The 24,578-nt window shown below is 40.8% G+C and overlaps 1 protein-coding gene across 2 annotated transcripts; it reads right to left on the bottom strand.

The window, feature by feature from the left end:
* Window positions 1–215: 215 nt before the first annotated feature.
* On the bottom strand, window positions 216–21,366 carry LOC115157362 (carbonic anhydrase 4-like). 2 transcript variants are annotated; one of them, XM_029705548.1, is made up of 10 exons: window positions 21,291–21,366; window positions 15,764–15,791; window positions 8,150–8,216; window positions 8,026–8,052; window positions 7,145–7,315; window positions 5,280–5,428; window positions 4,760–4,855; window positions 4,589–4,667; window positions 4,263–4,426; window positions 216–707 (listed from the first exon to the last, which is right to left on the bottom strand). In XM_029705548.1, exons 1-10 carry the CDS (start codon window positions 21,350–21,352, stop codon window positions 501–503), a joined length of 1,050 nt encoding a protein of 349 aa, XP_029561408.1. In that variant the 5' UTR covers window positions 21,353–21,366; the 3' UTR covers window positions 216–500. The 2 variants fall into 2 exon arrangements, with proteins under 2 accessions (XP_029561408.1, XP_029561410.1); XM_029705550.1 differs by lacking the exon at window positions 15,764–15,791 and having other exon boundaries at window positions 21,291–21,364.
* Between the last annotated feature and the right edge of the window lie 3,212 nt (window positions 21,367–24,578).

Genomic DNA, 24,578 nt, shown 5'->3' with positions numbered 1-24,578 from the left:
AAAGGTGATTCAACAAAGTACGGAGTAAAGGGTCTGAATACTTATGTAAATGTGATATTTCAGTTTTTTATTTGTAATATATTAGCAAACATTACTAAAACCTATTTTTGCTATGTTATTATGGGGTATTATGTGTAGATTGATGAGGGAAAAAAACAATGTAATCAATTTTAGAATAAGGCTGTAATGTAACAAAATGAGGAACAAGTCAAGGATTTCTGAACACTTTCCGAAGGCACTGTATATTAGATTGGCAGTATATGCAAAATAACTGTAATTCTGTTTAGGTATTTTTTTTACATTTTAGGTAACATTAATTACATGTCTAAATAATGATGTTTTGATACGAAATAAGTTTCTATTTTGTTATGATTGTTGTTTTTTCCAATAGTTTCCCCATGGGGTCAAAATGACCCGTGTTGGTAATCAAAGTACAGTATTTAGCTTTAGGGTTAATGGAGATATGGAATGCACTTCAGGTGAGGCATTACTTGCCAACACTAAACCCTCAGCAGCATCCAGGCCAGGGCCATAAGGCCCAGAGAGGAGCACTTTGTGGAGGCTCCCGACACTGGTGGGGCTGTGGTTGGGCTGCCCTGGGTCGTCACCATCCGGCCGTTGACAGGCTGGATGTTTCTGAAGACGTTGGTCATCAATGCAGAGGTGGAGTTGTGGTCAATGTGCAATGTTGTGCTGAAGAGATCAATCTGAGGGGAGAAGGTTAATTAATTGCTGGATCATAGACATAAGTGTGACATCAGGCTGGCCCAATGGCTTTACCCACTGGGTACAGACGTCAGTTCAAAATCTAGTTTTATTTGAGATGCCAAGTAACGTGAAATCAACCAAACTTTGAGGCAAATTTCTCTCCAAGTGAATAAATAAATCACCCCAAAAACACTGAGGTATGTAAATTGCATTTTGGTTAAAAGTTAGATTAAAACCAGACAAATTCCTGAAATGTGTGTACAGTTGAAGTCAGAAGTTTACATACACTTAGGTTGGAGACATTAAAACTTGTTTTTCAACCACTCCATAAATTTCTTCTTAAAACCTCTTACATCTAGACGTTCCGCTAGCGGAACACCTGCTCCAATATCCAATGATGGGCGTGGAGCGAAATACAAACTCCTCTAAAATCCGAAAACTTCAATTTTTCAAACATATGACTATTTTACACCATTTTAAAGACAAGACTCTCCTTTATCTAACCACACTGTGCGATTACAAAAAGGCTTTACAGCGAAAGCAAAACATTAGATTATGTCAGCAGAGTACCCAGCCAGAAATAATCAGACACCCATTTTTCAAGCTAGCATATAATGTCACAAAAAACAAAACCACAGCTAAATGCAGCACTAACCTTTGATGATCTTCATCAGATGACAACCCTAGAACATTATGTTATACAATGCATGCATGTTTTGTTCAATCAAGTTCATATTTATATCAAAAAACAGCTTTTTTACATTAGCATGTGACGTTCAGAACTAGCATACCCACCGAAAACGTCCAGTGAATTTACTAAATTACTCACGATAAACGTTCACAAAAAACATAACAATTATTTTAAGAATTATAGATACAGAACTTCTTTATGCAATCGCCATGTCCGATTTTAAAATAGCTTTTCGGTGAAAGCACATTTTGCAATATTCTGACTAGATAGCCCAGCCATCACGGGCTAGCTATTTAGACACCCACCAAGTTTAGCACTCACCAAAGTCAGATTTACTATAAGAAAAATGTTATTACCTTTGCTGTCTTCGTCAGAATGCACTCCCAGGACTTCTACTTCAATAACAAATGTTGGTTTGGTTCCAAATAATCCATAGTTATATCCAAATAGCGGCGTTTTGTTTGTGCGTTCAAGACACTATCCGAATGGTAAAGAAGGGTTACGAGCACGACGCATTTCGTGACCAAAAATTACTAAGTTCTACCCCTGAACAAGGCAGTTAACCCAATGTTCCCCGGTAGGCCGTCATTGTAAATAAGAATTTGTTCTTAACTGACTTGCCTAGTTAAATATTCATCAGTCCAGAGAACTTGTTTCCACTGCTCCAGAATCCAATGGTGGTGAGCTTTACACTATTCCATGTGAATCTTGGCATTACGCATAGTGATCTTAGACTTGTGTGCGGCTACTCGGCCATGGAAACCCATTTCAGGAAGCTCACCGACAAGCAGTTCTTGTGCTGATGTTGCTTCTAGAGGCAGTTTGGAACTCGGTAGTGAGTGTTGCAACCGAGGACAGGCTTCAGCACTCAGCGGACCCATTCTGTGAGCTTTTGTGGCCTACCATTTTGCGGCTGAGCCTTTGTTGCTCCGACACATTTCCACTTCACAATAACAGCACTTACAGTGTATCGGGGAAGCTCTAGCAGGGCAAAAATTTTACGGACTGGCTTGTTGGAAAGGTGGCATCCTATAACGGTGCCACGTTGAAAGTCACTGAGCTCTTCAGTACGGGCCATTCCACTGCCAATGTTTGTCTATGGACAAATTCAACATTCAACATTGTGAGAGGATACCTCCTCCACTGTTTCACCAACCAAAAGGTTACCATTTCACACCAGAGCATTCACCATACTTGGACTATCACAGAGAAGTGGTAAATGCGTTGATATAATCTGGAAAGGGGTAATATGTTAAGAATAATGATTGAATAATGTCCTGGATGTAAATTTGGGAAGGGCTTCAGGGATTCAAAGGTGCATCAAGCCACATTCCCTCAAAACAATTTAATCACTGAGCAAATTTCTGGTTTGCTGAGCACAAACTTTAACATTGTTGTGAAAATTCAGAGCAACTTTACTGTGAACACTGAGGCTGTACACGCTTTAAGTTAGTTTTAACAGTGGTCAAATAGGCTACTGTGGCTATTTCATCATAATGTAGTCTTACCAGAGTGGCCTACCATGAAAAACAATGGAGAAAATGCATCCCATAACATTTTAACATTGAAATAGCTGTTCTATCGCTATACAGTAGCAGCCAATATGTGGTGTTCAATGTAGGGCTTGACATTAACCTGTTTATTGACTTGTCTTTCAGACAAGGAGGTGACTGAAAATGTTGTTGTGTTGTTTGATGTAAGAAACCACTTTACAAAATAAAATACATCATTATTCCCATACCCTTTGCCTATTGGCTACTTAGCTTATTCAAGCCTGTCTCAAAATATAATACTGCCATTTTAAGTCCAAAAAATTGCTCTTTACCTGACTCTCTTTTCAAAGATGTCTAGAAATGCATACATTTGTGCTCTTGTAGGAAGCAATCACTCCCCCATTGCTGACTACAAACTATCTATAAATGGGCTAATAACTCACTCACTAACAAAGGATATTAACAAATGTGCAAATGTGCACAGGTCGCTACATGTTGTTATCACTTTGATCTCAAAACAAGCACATCGACTCACAACCGCTCATGCTGTAAAAACAATTCCGTTCAAAGTAAATGGCACAGATCCATATATGGCTTTGGTCTATTTTCATGTAGGCCTACTGCAGCTTTGGTTGGTTATGGCGCAGCAGACTGTGTAGACCAGAGTATGGGCCTGAGTCGTGCCTATCAATGCAATAGAATCCTACTCCGATGCCTTCTGCCTACAACAAAATATTTTGCATAGTTTTTTTCCATACTAAGTCTTGCATAGTTCGTTATGTTTCGGAACGTTGCATTGAAAGTGGCTGATATTGTGTTGATTCTATCACAATTCCCACAGTAATAGGAAATGTTCATAGTGTTAACTAAAGGGGAAAACTCTAGAAAGTTGAGTGAAGTTCAATCTCGTGCTTCTCTGCACGTGCTGATATTTCTTCTGGGCAGCAGTCCCCGAGGGAACATTGGCGTCAAGACACATGATTAAAAGCAACCTCTTACATTCCTTGGACAGAGCACCAATGCATCACACCCAAAAGTGAGAAAATCACTGTTCAACTGCGCAATTATTGAAAATTAGGTTGTATGATGATACATAAGGGTTAATCTTATAAGCATTTTCTAAGTGCATTTATTAATGGTTAATAACTGGATGTAAATACTGGCTTAATATTTTTCAAACACTGACCAGTTATTGCACAATTTTGACCAATTCGATATAACTTTTTATTGGTTTATAATGCATTTACAAATGATTCAATAATTGTTAATAACGTAATTATAACCCCTTTATAAACTCTTTACAAATGGAACTGATATGGGATTATAGTCCATGGTGTTCAGTTTATGGTACAATTGTTGCACGAACTCACCAAGTCCTGGCTGACTCTGATAGGGTCCTTGAACACGGTCCAAACCACAGCTTCACTGCAGTTTGGAGTGGTCAGGGAGCCAAGGTAACGGTAGTATTTGGTACGGTCCACCCCTTCCAGGAGCTCATCCAATGAAATAGCATGAGTAATGTTTACAATATCATCTTGAGGAAGAGAGAAAGAGAAAACGTATATAAAATCATATGCTACTGAAATTGAACAAGAAAATTACTAATTTTGAATTCAAAGAGAAAAAATCATTACAAACTTTATTTTGAGAAAGTAGTTCTTGATCAAATCAGAACCAGTCAAATCTCTCCTCTCACCTTTTAGTGTGATGTTGGCCAAGTAGGATGTCAGAGTTTTCCAGGCTGGTGGGGAACCAGTCGCATTACCTGTCATTGCCTATTTGAAAAAGCAGCAATAAAACATTGAAATGCCTAATCTACTGTGGAAAAATGAATGCTATTTCTAAGAAAGTTAAAGCATCCGCTCACCTCTATGAAGAAGCCAAGAGCAGCGAGTCCTGTGCTGTCTGCAACGGCCACAGTCGTGCTACCATTGAGCGAAGACTTGGAATTTACTATGTGTAACTGAAAGGTGAAGCATAACAGTTGATATAAAAAGATCTGAATCCATTGGGAAATTCAAACGTTAGAATACTACATTTAAAAAGGTAGACTACAATCTACCATAGCTGTTCAAAGATCACTAAGACCTTGACATTGATCCATTGCAGTACGGTATATTTGCGTCAGTATAAAAATTCACCACATGTAACATGGGGTACATTCAGATTCTCTACTTTTCTCCCGAAGTGCACTCATACATTTCCCCTCATGAATTTAAAAGGACCACAGGAAGAGTAGCTGCTGCTTCTGCAAAAGCTAATGGTGATTCAAATAAACAAAGACATGTAATGGACTAGTGTTTGGAATATGGTGGTAACTCCCTCCAGCCATTCTTGCTCCAATCCATGAAGGGTGGTGGGGTGGGTTGCGTTGAACCTTTCCATACCTCCATGGGGTAGCGGGTTCCATCCACTGTGTGCTCCGACCCAGGGACTGAGGTACCATTCCCCCAGTGCAGGTGAAACTGCAGGCTGTCATAGGCCTCTGACAGTGCCCCACCTTTAACCTGGACGCCACTCGTCAGCTTCACTTTGACTGAAAGAAAGAGAGGAGGAACAAAAAGAGAGGAATTGGTTACATTTCGAACATTAAGGTTCCTGGTTTGGTACATACAGTACAAGTCAAAAGTTTAAACACACTTACTCATTCCAGTTTTTATTTTATTTTAACTATTTTCTACATTGTTGGATAATAGTGAAGACATGAAAACTATGAAGACATGAAAACTATGAAATAACACATTCATTTAGTAACCAAAAAAGTGATAAACAAATCAAAATATATTTCATATTTGAGATTCTTCAAAGTAGCCACCCTTTGCCTTGATGACAGCTTTGCACACTCTTGGCATTCTCTCAACCAGCTTCATGTGGTTGTCACCTGGAATGTATTTCAATGAACAGGTGTGCCTTCTTAAAAGTTAATTTGTGGACTTTATTTCCTTCTTAATGCGTTTGAGCCAATCGGTTGGGTTGTGACAGGGTAGGGGTGCAATACAAAAGATAGCCATATTTGGTAAAATACGAAGTCCATATTATGGCAAGAACAGCTCAAATAAGCAAAGAGAAATGACAGTCCATCATTACTTTAAGACATGAAGGTCAGTCAATTCAGAAAATTTCAAGAATTTTTACATTTTCTTCAAGTGCAGTAGCAAAAACCATCAAGCTCTATTATGAAACTCACTCTCATGAGGACTGCCACAGGAAAGGAAGACCCGGAGTTACCTCTGCTGCAGAGGATAAATTCATTAGAGTTACCAGACTCAGATTGCAGTCCAAATAAATGCTTCACAGAGTTCAAGTAACAGACACATCTCAACATCAATTGATCAGAGGAGATTACGTGAATCAGGCCTTTATGGTCGAATTGCTGCAAAGATACCACTACTAAAGAACACCAATAAGAAGAAGAGACTTGCTTGGGCCAAGAACCACGAGCAATGGACCGCTGGAAATCTGTCCTTTGGTCTGATGAGTCCAAATTTTAGATTTTTGGTTCCAACCGCTGTGTCTTTGTGAGATGCAGAGTAGGTGAACAGATGATCTCTTCATGTTTGGTTCCCACCGTGAAGCATGGAGGAGGAGGTGTTATGGTGTGGGGTGCTTTGCTGGTGACACTGTCTGTGATTTAAGGCACACTTAACCAGCACGGCTACCACGGCATTCTGCAGTGATATGCCATCCCATCTGGTTTGTGCTTAGTGGGACTATCATTTGTTTTTCAACAGGACAATGACCCAAAACACACCTCCAGGCTGTGCAAGGGCTATTTGTGCAAGAAGTAGAGTGATGGAGTGCTGCATCAGATGATCTGGCCTTCACAATCACCCTACCCCAACCCAATTGAGATGGTTTGGGATGAGTTGGACTGCAGAGTGAAGGAAAGCAGCCAACAAGTGCTCAGCATATGTGGGAACTCCTTCAAGACTGTTGGAAAAGCATTCCAGGTGACTACTTCATGAACCTGGTTGAGATAATGCCAAGAGTGTGCAAAGCTGTCATCAAGTCAAAGGGTGGCTTCTTTGAAGAATCTAAAACATAAATTATATTTTGATTTTATTTTCACTTTTCGTCTAGAGGTTAAGTACATTTAAAACCAAATACTTTTAGACTTTTACTCAAGTAGTATTTTACTGGGTGACTTTCACTTTTACTTGTGTTATTTTCTTTTAAGGTATCTTTACTTTTACTCAACTACTTTCCACCACTGATGGATTGAGAAGGCAAGGCATCCATCCAATCTCCTCACCAGTTTCGCCAGTGTTCGTGATATTCTTCATTGTAGAGTTGTCTCTGTATTTGGTAAAGTTGAATTCAGTCAGGTTTGTGTCGCCCACTGCCGATGCGGAGATGATGTTGATGGGAGACTGATGGGATCCATTGCAATGTTCACTGGCAATGGTGGACCAAGTAGTGTCATCTTAACATGGAATCAATCATACAATGGTTTCAATAAACCATTGTCTTATAAGTGTCATATAATATTCTAATACATAAATTCTATAGTCTATTATCCACTGCCATCACAATCACTTCAAAGCAAATGCTTCATGTACAATTTGTGAATAAAAATTACACTGAGTATACAAAACATTAATACCTGCTCTTTCCATGACAAAGACTGACCAGGTAAATCCAGGTGAAAGCATATTGATAGCACTTGTTAAATTCACTTAAATCAGTGTAGATGGGGTAAAGAGACAGGTTAAAGAAGGAAGATACAGCTTAAAGAAGGTTTATTATGCCTTGTGACAATTGAGATTGTGTATGTGTGTCATTCAGCGGTTGAATCGGCAAGACAAAAGATTGAAGGGCCTTCAAACAAGGTATGGTAGTACGTGACAGGCGCACCGGCTTGTGTCAAGAACTGCAAAGCTGCTTTGTTTTTCATGCTCAACAGTTTTCCATGTGTATCAAGAATGGGCCACCACCCAAAGGACATCCAGCCAACTTGACACAACTGAGTCAACATGGTCCAGCATCCCTGTGGAACGCTTTCGACACCTTGTAGAGTCCATGCCACGATGAATTGAGGCTGTCCTGATGGCAAAAAGGGGGTGCAACTCAATATTCCTAATGTTTTGTATACTCAGTGAACATTGTAACCATGGGGTTAAAATCAATACTTACTACAACTAGGATCATGGTAACACCACACTGTTCAAATTGAAAAGGGGAAAAGTTATGCAAAGAGTCACAAAATGTACAGTAGAAGACAGTCACAGGCCAACAAAAAAATTAAATAATCGCTTACAAACTTCTGCAGCACTGTATCCAGTGGGGACAAGGATAGTCGCAATGATAACCACAAGTCGATTCATCTGAAAGCGAGATAAAGGCAATTATGAATGGAGAGACAAATAAGCAGCGACTGACACTGGACGTCCATGGACTTTAAAAAGTTGTTGAAATTTGGTCAGTCTGCCCTAGCTTTGATTTTAACATCTACAGATGCAGATTTTTGGTCCGGTACGGACCGGCCTTGATTTCAACATCACAACGTCCACAAATATAGATGTTTATGATTGGTTCAGATCAGGCCCGGTCTGAACCGGCCTTGATTTGACCTAAACGTAGACGTCTACGTTTCACATGTTCGGAATCTACCGTACTCCACTATACATTACTATGCTCTACTGTACTGTACTGTGCTGTACTGTGCTTTTTAAACTAGTGAAACATGGACGTCTACGATTGGTTCAGATTTGGTCCAGACTGACCAAATATGGTCTTGTTTTGTAGCGAAGCTCATTAGTATAATACCCAGTGTGCTTTGCAAGTGTTCATTTTTTCATTTACAGTGAGGGAAAAAAGTATTTGATCCCCTGCTGATTTTGTACGTTTGCCCACTGACAAAGAAATGATGAGTCTATAATTTTAATGGTAGGTTAATTTGAACAGTGAGAGACAGAATAACAACAAAAAAATCCAGAAAAACGCATGTCAAAAATTTTATAAATTGACTTGCATTTTAATGAGGGAAATAAGTATTTGACCCCCTCTCAATCAGAAAGATTTCTGGCTCCCAGGTGTCTTTTATACAGGTAACAAACTGAGATTAGGAGCACACTCTTAAAGGCAGTGCTCCTAATCTCAGGTTGTTAACTGTATAAAAGATACCTGTCCACAGAAGCAATCAATCAGATTCCAAACTCTCCACCATGGCCAAGACCAAAGAGCTCTCCAAGGATGTCAGGGACAAGATTGTAGACCTACACAAGGCTGGAATGGGCTACATGACCATTGCCAAGCAGCTTGGTGAGAAGGTGACAACAGTTAGTGCGATTATTCACAAATGGAAGAAAAACAAAAGAACTGTCAATCTCCCTCGGCCTGGGGCTCCATGCGAGATCTCACCTCGTGGAGTTGCAATGATCATGAGAACGGTGAGGAATCAGCCCAGAACTACACGGGAGGATCTTGTCAATGATCTCAAGGCAGCTGGGACCATAGTCACCAAGAAAACAATTGGTAACACACTACGCCGTGAAGGACTGAAATCCTGCAGCGCCCGCAAGGTCCCCCTGCTCAAGAAAGCACATATTCATGCCTGTCTGAAGTTTGAATGATTCAGAGGACAACTGGTGAAAGTGTTGTGGTCAGATGAGACCAAAATGTAGCTCTTTGGCATCAACTCAACTCGCCGTGTTTGGAGGAGGAATGCTGCCTATGACCCCAAGAACACCATCCCCATCATCAAACATGGAGGTGGAAACATTATGCTTTGGGGGTGTTCTTCTGCTAAGGGGACAGGACAACTTCACCGCATGAAAGGGACGATGGACGGGGCCATGTACCGTCAAATCTTGGGTGAGAACCTCCTTCCCTCAGCCAGGGCATTGAAAATTCTGCCTCCTCAACCCTCCTCTCCTCCCTCTCTGCATCCTTTGACTCTCTATGTCCCCTATCCTCCCGTCCGGCTCGGTCCCCCCCTCCTGCTCCGTGGCTTGACGACTCATTGCGAGCTCACAGAACAGGGCTCCGGGCAGCCGAGCGGAAATGGAGGAAAACTAGCCTCCCTGAGGACCTGGCATCTTTTCACTCCCTCCTCTCTAAATTTTCCTCCTCTGTTTCTGCTGCTAAAGCCACTTTCTACCACTCTAAATTCCAAGCATCTGCCTCTAACCCTAGGAAGCTCTTTGCCACCTTCTCCTCCCCCCTGAATCCTCCTCCCCCCCCTCTCTGCGGATGACTTCGTCAACCATTTTGAAAAGAAGGTCGACGAAATCCGATCCTCGTTTGTTAAGTCAAATGACACCGCTGGTCCTGCTCACATTGCCCTACCCTATGCTTTGACCTCTTTCTCCCCCCTCTCTCCAGATGAAATCTTGCGTCTTGTGACGGCCGGCCGCCCAACTACCTGCCCGCTTGACCCTATCCCCTCCTCTCTTCTCCAGACCATTTCCGGAGACCTTCTCCCTTACCTCACCTCGCTCATCAACTCATCCTTGACTGCTGGCTACGTCCCTTCTGTCTTCAAGAGAGCGAGAGTTGTACCCCTTCTCAAAAAACCTACACGCGATCCCTCCGATGTCAACCACTACAGACCAGTATCCCTTCTTTCTTTTCTCTCCAAAACTCTTGAACGTGCCGTCCTTGGCCAGTTCTCCTGCTATCTCTCTCAGAATGACCTTCTCGATCCAAATCAGTCAGGATTCAAGGCTGGTCATTCAACTGAGACTGCTCTTCTCTGTGTCACGAAGGCTCTCCGCACTGCTAAAGCTAACTTTCTCTCCTCTGCTCTCATCCTTCTAGACCTATCTGCTGCCTTTGATACTGTGAACCATCAGATCCTCCTCTCCACCCTCTCAGAGTTGGCTATCTCCGGTGCGGCTCACTCTTGGATTGCGTCCTACCTGACAGGTCGCTCCTACCAGGTGGCGTGGCGAGAATCCGTCTCCGCACCACGTGCTCTCACCACTGGTGTCCCCCAGGGCTCTGTTCTAGGAGAGGGCTATAGGAGAGGGCTATTCTTGCTATACACCAAGTCACTTGGCTCTGTCATAGCCTCACATGGTCTCTCCTATCATTGCTACGCAGACGACACACAATTAATCTTCTCCTTTCCCCCTTCTGATAACCAGGTGGTGAATCGCATCTCTGCATGTCTGGCAGACATATCAGTGTGGATGACGGATCACCACCTCAAGCTGAACCTCGGCAAGACGGAGCTGCTCTTCCTCCCGGGGAAGGACTGCCCTTTCCATGATCTCGCCATCACGGTGGACAACTCCATTGTGTCCTCCTCCCAGAGTGCTAAGAGCCTCGGCGTGACCCTGGACAACACCCTGTCGTTCTCCACTAACATCAAGGCGGTAACCCGATCCTGTAGGTTCATGCAATACAACATTCGCAGAGTACGACCCTGCCTTACACAGGAAGCGGCGCAGGTCCTAATCCAGGCACTTGTCATCTCCCGTCTGGATTACTGCAACTCCCTGTTGGCGGGGCTCCCTGCCTGTGCCATTAAACCCCTACAACTCATCCAGAACGCTGCAGCCCGTCTGGTGTTTAACCTTCCCAAGTTCTCTCACGTCACCCCGCTCCTCTGCACACTCCACTGGCTTCCAGTTGAAGCTCGCATCTGCTACAAGACCATGGTGCTTGCCTACGGAGCTGTGAGAGGAACGGCACCTCCGTACCTTCAGGCTCTGATCAGGCCCTACACCCAAACAAGGGGACTGCGTTCATCCACCTCTGGCCTGCTCTGGATAACCTCTTACATCTAGATGTTCCGCTAGCGTAACGCCTCGCCAATATCCAATGGTAGAACGTGGCGCGAATTACAAATACCTCAAAAATCCCAAAACTTCAATTTTTCAAACATATGACTATTTTACACCATTTTAAAGACAAGACTCTCCTTTACCTAACCACATTGTCCGATTTCAAAAAGGCTTTACAGCGAAAGCAAAACATTAGATTATGTCAGGAGAGTACCCTGCCAGAAATAATCACACACCCATTTTTCAAGCTAGCATATAATGTCACAAAAACCAAAACCACGGCTGAATGCAGCACTAACCTTTGATGATCTTCATCAGATGACACTCCTAGGACATTATGTTATACAATACATGCATGTTTTGTTCAATCAAGTTCATATTTATATCAAAAACCAGCTTTTTACATTAACATGTTTTGTTGAGAACTAGCATACCCACCGAAAACTTCCGGTGAATTTACTAAATTACTCACGATAAACGTTCACAAAAAACATAACAATTATTCTAAGAATTATAGATACAGAACTCCTTTATGCAATCGCTATGTCCGATTTTAAAATAGCTTTTCGGCAAAAGCACATTTTGCAATATTCTGAGTAGATAGCTAGCCATCACGGGCTAGCTATTTTGACACCCACCAAGTTTGGCACTCACCAAACTCAGATGTACTATAAGAAAAATTGGATTACCTTTGCTGTTCTTCGTCAGAATGCACTCCCAGGACTTCTACTTCAATAACAAATGTTGCTTTGGTTCAAAATAATCCATAGTTATATTCAAATATCCTCTGTTTTGTTCGTGCGTTCAAGACACTATCTGAAGGGTAACGAAGGGTGATGTGCCCGGCGCGTTTCGTGACAAAACATTTCAATATATTCCATTACCGTACTTCGAAGCATGTCAACCGCTGTTTAAATCAATTTTTATGCGATTTTTCTCGTAAAAAAGTGATAATATTCCGACTGGGAAACCCTGTTTTCGTTCAAAGACTGAAAATCTAAAATGGACTCTTCTCGTGCACGCGCGCCCCAGTCTCATTGTTCTCAGATCGACCACTTACCAAATGCGCTACTGTTTTTCAGCCATGGCGTGCAAAGTCATCATTCAACCTTCTGCCGCCTTCTGAGAGCCTATCGGGCTAGCTATTTTGACACCCACCAAGTTTGGCACTCACCAAACTCAGATTTACTATAAGAAAAATTGGATTACCTTAGCTGTTCTTCGTCAGAATGCACTCCCAGGACTTCTACTTCAACACCCAATGTTGTTTTGGTCCAAATAATCCATAGTTATATCCAAATAGCTGCATTTTGTTCTTGCATTCAAGACACTATGCGAAGGGTGACGCGCCAGCGCATATCGTGTGAAAAAAATCAAAATATTCCATTACCGTACTTCGAAGCATGTCAAACGCTGTTTGAAATCAATTTTTATGCAATTTTTCTCGTAAAATAGCGATAATATTTCAACCCGGGAGACGTTGTATCCGTTCAAACACTGAAAGAATTAAAATGGAGTCATCACCTGCACGCGCGCCCCAGTGTCATTGTTCTCAGATCGACCACTTTCCAAAACCCCTACTGTTTTTCGCCCAGGTACTGCAGAGTCATCATTCCACGTTCTGGCGCCTTCTGAGAGCCTATGGGAGCCTTAGAAAATGTCATGTTACAGCAGAGATCCTGTATTTTCGATAAAGAGGCTATAGAAGGACAAGAAATGGTCAGACAGGGCACTTCCCATATAGAATCTTCTCAGGTTTTGGCCTGCCATATGAGTTCTGTTATACTCACAGACACCATTCAAACAGTTTTAGAAACTTTAGGGTGTGTTCTATCCAAATCAAATCCAAAGCCAATAATTATTTGCATATTGTAGTTTCTGGGCAGGAGTAATAACCAGATTAAATCGGGTAAGTTTTTTATCCGGCCGCGAAAATACTGCCCCCTATCCTAAACAGGATAAGAGCATCTGCTAAATGACGTAAATGTAAATGTAAAATGGGTCGTGGATGGGTATTCCAGCATGACAATGACCCAAAACACACGACCAAGGCAACAAAGGAGTGGCTCAAGAAGAAGCACATTAAAACCTCTTACATCTACACGTTCCGCTAGCGGAACGTCTGCTCCAATATCCAATGATGGGCGGGGCGCGAAATTCAAACTCCTCTAAATCCGAAAACTTACACTTTTCAAACATATGACTATGTTACAGCTATTTAAAGACAAGACTCTCCTTTATCTAACCAAACTGTCCGATTTCAAAAAGGCTTTACAGCGAAAGCAAAACATTAGATTATGTCAGCAGAGTACCCAGCCAGGAATAATCACACAGCCATTTTTCAAGCTAGCATATCATGTCACATAAACCCAAACCATATCTAAATGCAGCACTAACCTTTGATGATCTTCATCAGATGACACACCTAGGACATTGTGTTATACAATACATGCATGTCTGTTCAATCAAGTTCATATTTATATCAAAAACCAGCTTTTTACATTAGCATGTGACGTTCAGAACTAGCATTCCCACCGAACACTTCCGGTGATTTTACTAAATTACTCACGATAAACGTTCACAAAAAGCATAACAATTATTTTAAGAATTATAGATACAGAACTCCTCTATGCACTCGATATGTCCGATTTTAAAATAGCTTTTCGGATGAAGCACATTTTGCAATAATGTAAGTACATAGCCCGGCGTTACAGGGCTAGCTATTTAGACACCCTGCAAGTTTAGCCTTCACCAAAATCACATTTCCTATAAGAAAAATGTTCTTACCTTGCTTGTTCTTCATCAGAATACACTGCCAGGACTTCTACTTCAATAACAAATGTAGGTTTGGTCCCAAATAATCCATCGTTATATCCAAACAGCGACGTTTTGTTCGTGCGTTCTAGACACTATCCCAACGCTAAATCTCGGCCACGAGCATGACGCAAAATATGACAAAAAATTTCTAAATATTCCATTACCGTACTTCGAAGCATGTCAACCGCTGTTTAAAACCAATATTTATGCAATTTATCTCGTAGAGAAGCGATAATATTCCGACCGGGAATCTGCCTGTCTGTAAACTGAGGAAAAAACCGAAAGCCGGGGGCGGGGCGTGTCACGCGCCTAAGGCTTAGTCCATTGACTGACCACTCAGCTTTTGCTCTCGTGTGCTTCAGCCAGGGCTTTGAATTACATCATTCCTGTTTTTCCCGGGCTGTGAGACTCCATTGTTGACGTGAGAAGTGTCACGTAAGAGCAGAGATCCTTTGTAAACGATAGAGAGAATCAAGAAGGGCAAGAAATGTTCAGACAGGGTACTTCCTGAACAGAAGCATCTCAGGTTTTTGCCTGCCATAGGAGTTCTGTTATACTCACAGACACCATTCAAACAGTTTCAGAAACTTTGGAGTGTTTTCTCTCCAAAGCTAATAATTATATGCATATTCCAGTTTCTGGGCAGGACTAATAATCAGATTAAATCGGGTACGTTTTTTATCCAGCCGTGAAATTACTGCCCCCTAGATGTAAGAGGTTAAGGTCCTGGAGTGGCCTAGCCAGTCTCCAGACCTTAATCCCATAGAAAATCTGTGGAGGGAGCTGAAGGTTCGAGTTGGCAAACGTCAGCCTTGAAACCTTAATGACTTGGAGAAGATCTGCAAAGAGGAGTGGGACAAAATCCCTCCTGAGATGTGTGCAAACCTGGTGGCCAACTACAAGAAACGTCTGACCTCTGTGATTGCCAACAAGGGTTTTGCCACCAAGTACTAAGTCATGTTTTGCAGAGGGGTCAAATACTTATTTCCATCATTAAAACACAAATCAATGTATAAAATTTTTGACATGCGTTTTCTGGATTTTTTTGTTGTTATTCTGTATCTCACTGTTCAAATAAACCTACCATTACAATTATAGTCTGATCATTTCTTTGTCAGTGGGCAAACGTAGAAAATCAGCAGGGGATCAAATACTTTTTCCCTCAATGTACATCTTCGTAATTTAGCAGACACGTTATCCAGAGTGACTTACAGTCATTGCATCCAAGGTAGATAAACAACCACATTTCAACGGCTTGCTGGGAGCCTGAATCTCTCACCTTGAACTCAAAAGGGCATTGGATAACATGAATAAAGGCAAATCACCTGGTTGGGATGGTATTCCTCCTGAGGTCTATTTAAAAAAAATTTAATTAGGTCCACTGTTATTTGAAATGATTAACACAGCCATTCACAAAGGTTCATTTGAAATGGATGTAAATACAGCACTAATTTCACATTCATAAAAAAAGGTAAGGAGGCCAACAAGTGCTCTCACTATCGCCCTTTATCTTTGATAGACACAGATATTAAACTATTTTCTCAAATCATGCCATCCTGGCTCAAAACTCACTTACCCAAATTGGTACATCCGGACCAAAGCGGGTTAGTAAAAAACGATTATCCCCGATAACCTCTGTTGTCTATTACATATCTTACATGCTTCATCAGAAACCAAAGCTCCTTAGGCAGTTCTCTCTCTCGATGCAGAAAAAGCTTTTGATGGACTAGAATGGTCACATCTTTGGTCGGTTTTGGAACGTACAGTATGGGACTTGGCTCCAATTTCATTGATAGGATTACAATACTGTATGCCAATCCCTCAGCCATAGTAATAACAGGCAATACCTGCTCTGTTCTGTTCCAAATAACTAGAAGTAGTAGGAAAGATCAACCCATCTCATCACTGTTTTTTTATTGTCTATGGAACCACTGGCCTAGGCAAATTTGACAATCGAAAGAAATTACACTAATATCTCTCAATTCTGCATATCACGTCATCTCATTATACAGCGATGATATCTTACTTCATCTAGACAATGTATCTCAATCCCGCCCAAACGCTTTAAAGATCATATTCAAATTCAGTTCCATCTCAAGTTATAAAATAAATCCAACCAAATCTGCCCTACTGCCTCTTAAGACCCAGATAGAGGACTAAATTTCTACTTTAAATATTTGGGAATAGATATATTTCCTTCCTTAGATAGAATCATTGCTAGAAACTTTTACAATTCTCTCCATGGGACGGTTGAGCTAACGTGAGCTAATGTGATTTGCATGAGGTTGTAAGAAACTAGAAAATTTCCCAGGACATTGTCACGGCTTCCGCCGAAGTCAGTCCCTCTCCTTGTTGGTGCGGCGTTCGGCGGTCGACGTTACCGGTCTTCTAGCCATCGCCGCTCCACCTTTCATTTTCCATTTGTTTTGTCTTGTTTTACCGCACACCTGGTTCACATTCCTTCATCAGACTAAATGTTTATTGACCTCTGTTTCCCCCATGTCTGTGTGTGGAATTGTTCTTTGTGTATTGTGTTACGCTACAGGCTGGCTTGCGCTAGGTTTGTTTGTTTTGTTTAATCCGGTTCATGTTACCGTGGTTGTGCTTTGTGCTGCCTCGCCTGTGCCTTTGGGCCAGGGTGTATATTAAAGTTATCCTGTTATCACTCATCTCTGCTCTCCTGCACCTGACTTCCCAGTAACCAGTCACTCACCCCATTACAGACATCTGATATGGGCAGAAAGCTTAAATTATTGTTTATCTAACTACAATGTCCAATTTACAGTAGACAGAGTGAACGAATACCATGCTATTGTTTGAGGAGAGTGCACAGTTATGAACTTAAACATGTATTAAATAACCAATTAGGCACATTTGGGCAGAAATGCAATGGTTCATTGGATCAGTCTAACACTTTGCACATACACTACTGCCATCTAGAGGCCAAAATCTAAATTGTGCATAAACTGGAATAATACATTGTGGCCTTTCTCTTGCATTTCAAAGATGATAGAAAAAATCTGATAAAAAACTAGTTTTTTTTGCTTTGTATTACCTTTTACCATATCTAAGGTGTTATATTGTCCTACATTCGTTTCAAATTAACACAAAGTTCAAAGTGTTTCCTTTAAAACATTATCAAGAATATGCATATCCTTGCTTTAGGTCCTGAGCTACAGGCAGTTAGATTGGGGTATGTCATTTTAAGTGAATATTGAAGAAAAGGGTCCGATCCTAAAGAGGTTTTAACCTATATGGGATCGGTGTCCCTCCACCTGGACGGTTGAGCTAACGTGCACTAATTGTGCACTAGTGATTAGCATGACGTTGAAAGTAACAAGAACATTACCAAGGACATTGACATGTCTTACATGGGCAGAAAGCTTAAATTCTTGTTAATCTAACTGCACTGTCCAATTTACAGTAGCTATTACAGTGAAAATATAACATGCTATTTTTTTCAGGAGAGTGCACAACAACAAAAAACATTTATCACGGCAACTGGTTTGATACATTCACCTGTGAAAGTAAATAATGTACTTACATTCAGTAATGTTGCTCTGATTTGTCATCCTGAGGGTCCCAGAGATAAAATGTAGCATAGTTTTGTTTAACCTGTTGGGGCTAGGGGGCAGTATTGAGAATTTTGAAAAAAATATGTGCCCATTTTTAACTGCCTCCTACACCAACTCAGAAGCTAGGATATGCATATTATTACCAGATTTGGATAGAAAACACTCTGAATTTTCTAAAACTGTTTGAATGGTGTCTGTAAGTATAACAAAACTAATATGGCAGGCAAAAACCTGAGAAAAAAAAAGAATTTTGTGGCTGTACTATTTTTTTGAGTCATTGTTAATAGATAACACAGTGAGAAAGGATTCATTTCGCACTTCCTACGGCTTCCACTAGATGTCAACGATCTTTATAAAGTTGTTTGAAGCGTCTATGATGAACAGAGACCGGATGACAAGGAAGAGAAGTTGACCTCCCTGGGATGTCGTCACTTCATTATTGCCCGCACCTGCGCATTCATTTGAGTTCATGTCAGGCGAGACATTTTTCAAAAACGTTTTTCAAGACACAGGAGAGGTCAGGTTGAAACATTACTGATGTTTCACGTTAAAAATGGCTCTAAAGATTGATGCTAAACAACGTTTGACATGTTTGAATGAACGTAAATAGATATTTTTTTTTAGTTTACGTCATGATTTCCCCCCCGCTCTACTTTTTAGTAGCCTACCGAAGCGCTAACAACTTGGAGTTATTTGGACATCAATTATGAACTTTGTCGAAAGAAACCACATTTGTTGAGGACCTGGGATTCCTGGAAGTGCCAATGGATGAAGATAATCAAAGGTAAGGGATTATTGACAATAGTATTATTGATATTACATGGTTACAAGATGGTGCTAACTGTATATCCTAGCCTATTGTTCTTAGCACAGCACCCTGTTTATTGCAAAGTGTGATTTCCCAGTAAAGTTATCTTGAAATCTGGCAATAAAGTAGCATTTACAAAATGTTAAACTATAATTATTTGAATGAAAATATTATAATTTACCAATGTTTTCCAATAGTAATTTTGTAAATTGTAACGTTGATTGACGGGAAGCTTTTGAAGAAAAAAAATTCTGAATTTCACCGCTACTGTAAAATGCTGTTTTTGGATATAAATATGAACTTGATGGAACAAAAAATACATGTATTGTATAACATAATGTCCTAGGAGTGTCATCTGAGGAAGATTGTCAAAGGTTAGTGCATAATTTTAGCTGGTTATCTGCTTTTGGTGACGCCTGTCTTTGAATTGACAAAACATTACACACAGCTATTTTCAATGTACTCTCCTAACATAACCTAACTTTAGGCTTTCGCCGTAAAGCCTCTTTGAAATCGGACAATGTGGTTGGATTTAGGAGATGTTTATCTTTCAAATGGTGAAAAATAGTTGATTGTTTGAGTAATTGAAATTTTGAATTTCCCGCCATGGTCTCTTGACAATGAATCCCATTACCGGGCAGGTATCCCCAACAATACATTTTTATATTCAAATGTAGGAACTGGGTTCTAGAGTTTGAACCCCTGCTGCCAGCATCCCGGAGTCACCTCTTCACTGTTTATGTTGGGGGTACTATTTAATGAAGCTGCCAGTTGAGGACTTGTGAGGTGTCTGTTTCTCAAACTAGACACTCTAATATCCCTGTCCTCTTGCTCAGTTGTGCACTGGGGCCTCCCACCACTCTTTCTATTCTGGTTAGAGCAAGTTTGCACTGTTCTGTGAAGGGAGTAGTACACAGCGTTGAATGAGATCTTCAGTTTCTTGGCAATTTCTCACATGGAAAAGCCTTCATTTCTCAGAACAAGAATAGACTGATGAGTTTCAGAACTAAGGTCTTTGTTTCTGGCCATTTTGAGCCTGTAATTGAACCCACAAATGCTGGCGCTCAAGATACTCAACTAGTGAGGCCAGTTTTATTGCTTCTTTAACTAGGACAACAGTTTTCAGCTGTGCTAACATAATTGTGAAAGGGTTTTCTAATGATCAATTAGCTTTTTAAAAATGATCAACTTGGATTAGCTAACACAACGTGCTATTGGAACACAGGAGTGATGGTTGCTGATAATGGGCCTCTGTACGCCTATATATATAGATATTCCATAAACAAATCAGCTAATTCCAGCAACAATAGTCATTTACAACAGTACCGATGTCTACACTGTATTTCTGATCAATTTGATGTTATTTAAAATGGACAAAAAATGTGCTTTCTTTCAAAAACAAGGGCATTTCTAAGTGACCCCAAACTTTTGAATGGCAGTATGTTTTGAGTATATACCGAACAAAAATATAAATGAAACACTCAAAGTGGAAATTATAAACTTTAGAAGCCTTTTTAAACCTCAAATACACTACAAAGGTTTCAATTTCCTGCACTGCAGGAAAAATCTCCTGCAACAGGGTGATCAAATTTAGATCCTGTCCGTAAATTCACATCATGGCCCCATTTCCATCATGGCCACCAAATTATCCCCCTCATTCCACATAACACTCCTCACCTCTCCACCTGATAGCTGATGTGTGGTGCGCGTTCTGGCACAGATGGTTGCCATGCATCCCCCAAGTGGGTGCTACACATTTATGGTGGATGAGGTGAGTTTGCCCCCCATTACAGCGCTTTGAGCATCTGGAAAGGCGCTATATAAATGCAATCAATTATAATGATTTACTTATTATAGCAAGTAAAGCGTATTATATTAAGTATAACTCAGCAGAGCCTGTGTTATAAAGGCCAAAATGTGGTTCTGGCCCTTTAAGAGCTGCTAATGCTCCTGTGACTTAATGGGCATGTACTGTACCTCCGCCCAGGCATTGCTGACGCATGCTAGCTCTTACAACGCCTTGATAGGTATTTTATGTATCAGCTATCCACATCATATGTTATACTGTACAAATCTGTCAGTAGATAACATAGTCGATGTGGTACCCAACCATTGGTTGATGCATGCCACGTCTTAGCAGGGGAACATGGCCACAATGTTTGTCGGGAAAGGCTGACATCAAATCTCCACCTTCACCTGTTGTTGGGTATCTTCCAGCTTCTCCTGCAATACTTAATCTTTTAGTTTCCTTCGTGTCTCCAAGCAGCAAAGGTGAGTAAATAGACATGTTTTTATGTTTGACTGTTTTCCCTGATGTGGCACTAAATGGCATAAATGCAGTGAAACAGATGTTACTTCTTAGCCCAGCCTAGTCAATGAGATGTGTGCCACTTCAAACATGTCGTATCTTAAAAGTAGGGTATATTGTGCCATAAATGTCTGTTTGCATGAATGCCAAAATCATCTTACCTTGAAGCTGCACCTGTCTTCACCTCTCCATCCTGTGCGCTCAGCCTCCCATCCTCCCTCATTTTATTCAGTCGTACACCTCAACTAGAAACAGTAAACACGCCTCCTTTTTTCAATAGGCTTGGGGGGTTTCAAGTTGTGGGTTCAAAGTTGTGTAATACTATAAAAAGAACACCCATTTGGAAAAGCAGAAAGTTAGGTGAGTTTTGCCAGGAAAGTTATGCAGTACCTGCGGCAATGACAGTAATGAAAGACTAACTTGGACCTTAAGAAAAATTAAACGAAAAATCTATATATTGACTTCAGAGTAGTCCTCATTTATTTGTATTTTACTAGGCAAGTCAGTTAAGAACAAGTTCTTATTTACAGTGACGGCTTAGGAACAGCAGGTTAACTGCCTTGTTCAGGGGCTGAATGACAGCGTTTTACCTTGTCAGCTCGGTGATTCAGTCTAGCATCCTTTCGGTTACTAGTCCAATGCTCTAACCACTGGCTACCTGACGCCCCTCATAGTGACACAACCAGTCAACCTAAATAAAGTGACATGATTTAACAGTAGGCATTTTGGACTACAGTTCATCATAGTGTTTTAAACAATACAACTGCTCCAGGCAAAGTACATCCAAAATGGCACTTTATTTGCAACCTGACATAGAAACAAACTGAATAGATGAATATATAGATTGGGGGAATCTGGATAAAAACATGTTCTTTCTTCAAAAGAAGCATTCTTTCCTCCTTTCCAGCCTTCCGGGCCTCACTAGAACTCAAACCCTGGTTACGTCTCTGCCTGTAGAAAATGTTATGCTGAAGTACTGAAATTCCCACAGAAGAACGTTGTTTCTTAACGTTCTCTGAACTATTTTAGGACATTCCCAATGTCGAACCAGTTGCAGAGCGTTCCTGGAACACTACCAAAATTCAAATTCAATTTAAATGTGAACTTTTATGAAACCTTCTGTTAAAGTAATGAAATACCAAGAAAATAATGTATTTATTTTGTGCTGAGAAGGTTCCAAAGCCAAGCATCTATCCTGCACCGTTCCCAGATATTTGTTGGAAGGTTGTACGCAAAATAACTAAAGGACAACCACGCTCTCACCAAGCTCTGATAAATATATGGTTCTCAGAACGTTATGCGCTAGCTGGGTAGTCTCTCCACCTTTCCCATTGAAGTACAACCTACACAACTCACTGATATAAACTGTGGGGAGAATTAAAAGAACATATTGAAATAGAAACAAGGAAACCCAGGCGGACACCATTATATGCCAAGTGAATCAATCATCCCTGAGGTTTTCATGAGAAAAATATATCCCTTTTATTATCGACGCATCTTGCCAACAATATCTACTGTAAATAGCCTTTGCAGACTCTGAAGTCAGGAGGACTTCAAGTTAGGTGTTAGTCAGACTACCCTTGTCATGCTCTACTTCTCAAATGTGACAGTCAACACAATGTGACAGATCGAGATCAAGATTGGGATTGAGATAAGGGTTTGTGGAGCACAAGGGCGGTAACGATGGTATCAATGCATTTTTTACTTGTGACACCAGGCATTCGTCAACACCTGTCCTCTTTGATGTTAGATTGTCAGTCTCTAAAGTGAAAATACATTCCATGTCAATGAATGTCAAGTGTATCTGCTTTCTGGGAGACTGTGGGTGTGTTTCATGTTATAAGTGCAAACGTCATTTCACTTACAGCACTGCCAAGAAATCTGAACACAAGCTGCAGTAGCATCAATGCAAGGCTTGTTCACAATCTGTAAACTGCTTTGTGTGAATTACAAGTGCTACAGATTGAGAGCTCAAATAAGTCCAAGGCAATTTACTCCACATCTAAATTGCTATGTTGTTCATTGTTCAAATAAGTGTCAAAATTTGGTACAGCTTCCTCTTGACTGCAGACAAAGCCCCTCTAGTTACACCAAATCACTCCAATTACTCTCATGTCCATGAATCATGTGAAATTCTATGTCACTTTACCCTCATTGGAGCAATTAGAGCAGGCTCAACTTGCCCGACTCCTCAATTCACTTGCCCCAGGCAATAGGGCAACCCTTCAGGTCCTTGCTACAGCTAGGTTTCTGAGTTTTACCTGGTGACCATTAAAAAATGTATTATTTGCCCCACAACTCTGGGACCTGTGGTGCCACATTTGCCCGGGGGTGGTTCAAGTCGTGGGTTCAAAGTAGTGTAATGCTGTAAAAACAACGCACAACTGAAACTCAATTTTCCGCCCAATTGCCATGGACCTTAGCGGGCCCAGGATCAGTGGAACCAAAATAGCCCCATGAAATCAAAGATCCATCACCAAATGTGAAAGTAGGTATGGGGTTGTTTTCTGCATATGCATCTTTCTTCAACACAAAATCCACCACTGGTGTGTATGACCAAAGAGCTTTTCATGTCATCTGACCACAGCACCGGTTCCAATCCAATTGCCAATGCCGTTTAGCAAATTCCAAGCTATTCCATTTGTTGGATGACATTAAAATAGAGCTATTTTACCATGCACACCAGTGGTGGGTTTTGCATCGAAAGATGCATATGCAGGAAATAATCCCATAGCTACTGTAATATACATTTGCCGCCCAATTGCCGTTGACCTTAATGTGCCCAGGACCAATCGATTCAAAATAGCCCTATGACATCAAAGATCCACCACCAAATTTAAAAGTGAGGATGAGACAAACATAGAGATAATTTCAACTAAGCTAACATGTGGAATTGTTGTAAGATGGTCATACCTTAGATCATTTAGCTATTTGAATTTGAATTTTAGGACCCCTGTATGTATAAAAAAAATAAAAATTAAAAAAATGTACCCCTACAGCCCACAGAAATGTGTTGAATAACACTTTCATAAATGGCAAAAAAAGACAGTCAAAAATGATATGGTTTTGAAGTGTCTCTCCTATATCTAGGAGATATAAGAAAGCTCAGGATTGTTTTATTTTTTGACACATATTCAACCCCTTCTTTTGTTGACACAAAATTACATCCGTACCTCCAATCATTTTTATGGGTTATAATGTGGTCATATTAGTTTGTAGCCCAAACGGTGGATTAAGATGGGATGGATTGAGATGCGGCCCATGCTGTGGGTTGAGATGCGGCCCATGCGATTAGTGTTTTTTGAGGTCAGTTCGGTTTTGGGTTCACTTACTAAAAAATAATCACGGTTTTCGATTTCGATATTTGCTTCTTTTTTTTTACAATCATTGCACTATGCATTGGTAGTGACTTCCCATTACTGCTTCACATTCACATTACTTTAATAACA

The sequence above is a fragment of the Salmo trutta genome, chromosome 21 (assembly GCF_901001165.1).
Source record: "Salmo trutta chromosome 21, fSalTru1.1, whole genome shotgun sequence".
Taxonomy (NCBI): Eukaryota; Metazoa; Chordata; class Actinopteri; order Salmoniformes; family Salmonidae; genus Salmo; species Salmo trutta.
The sequence above is the reverse complement of the archived record's forward strand: the minus strand, read 5'-3'. Positions and strand labels throughout refer to the sequence as shown.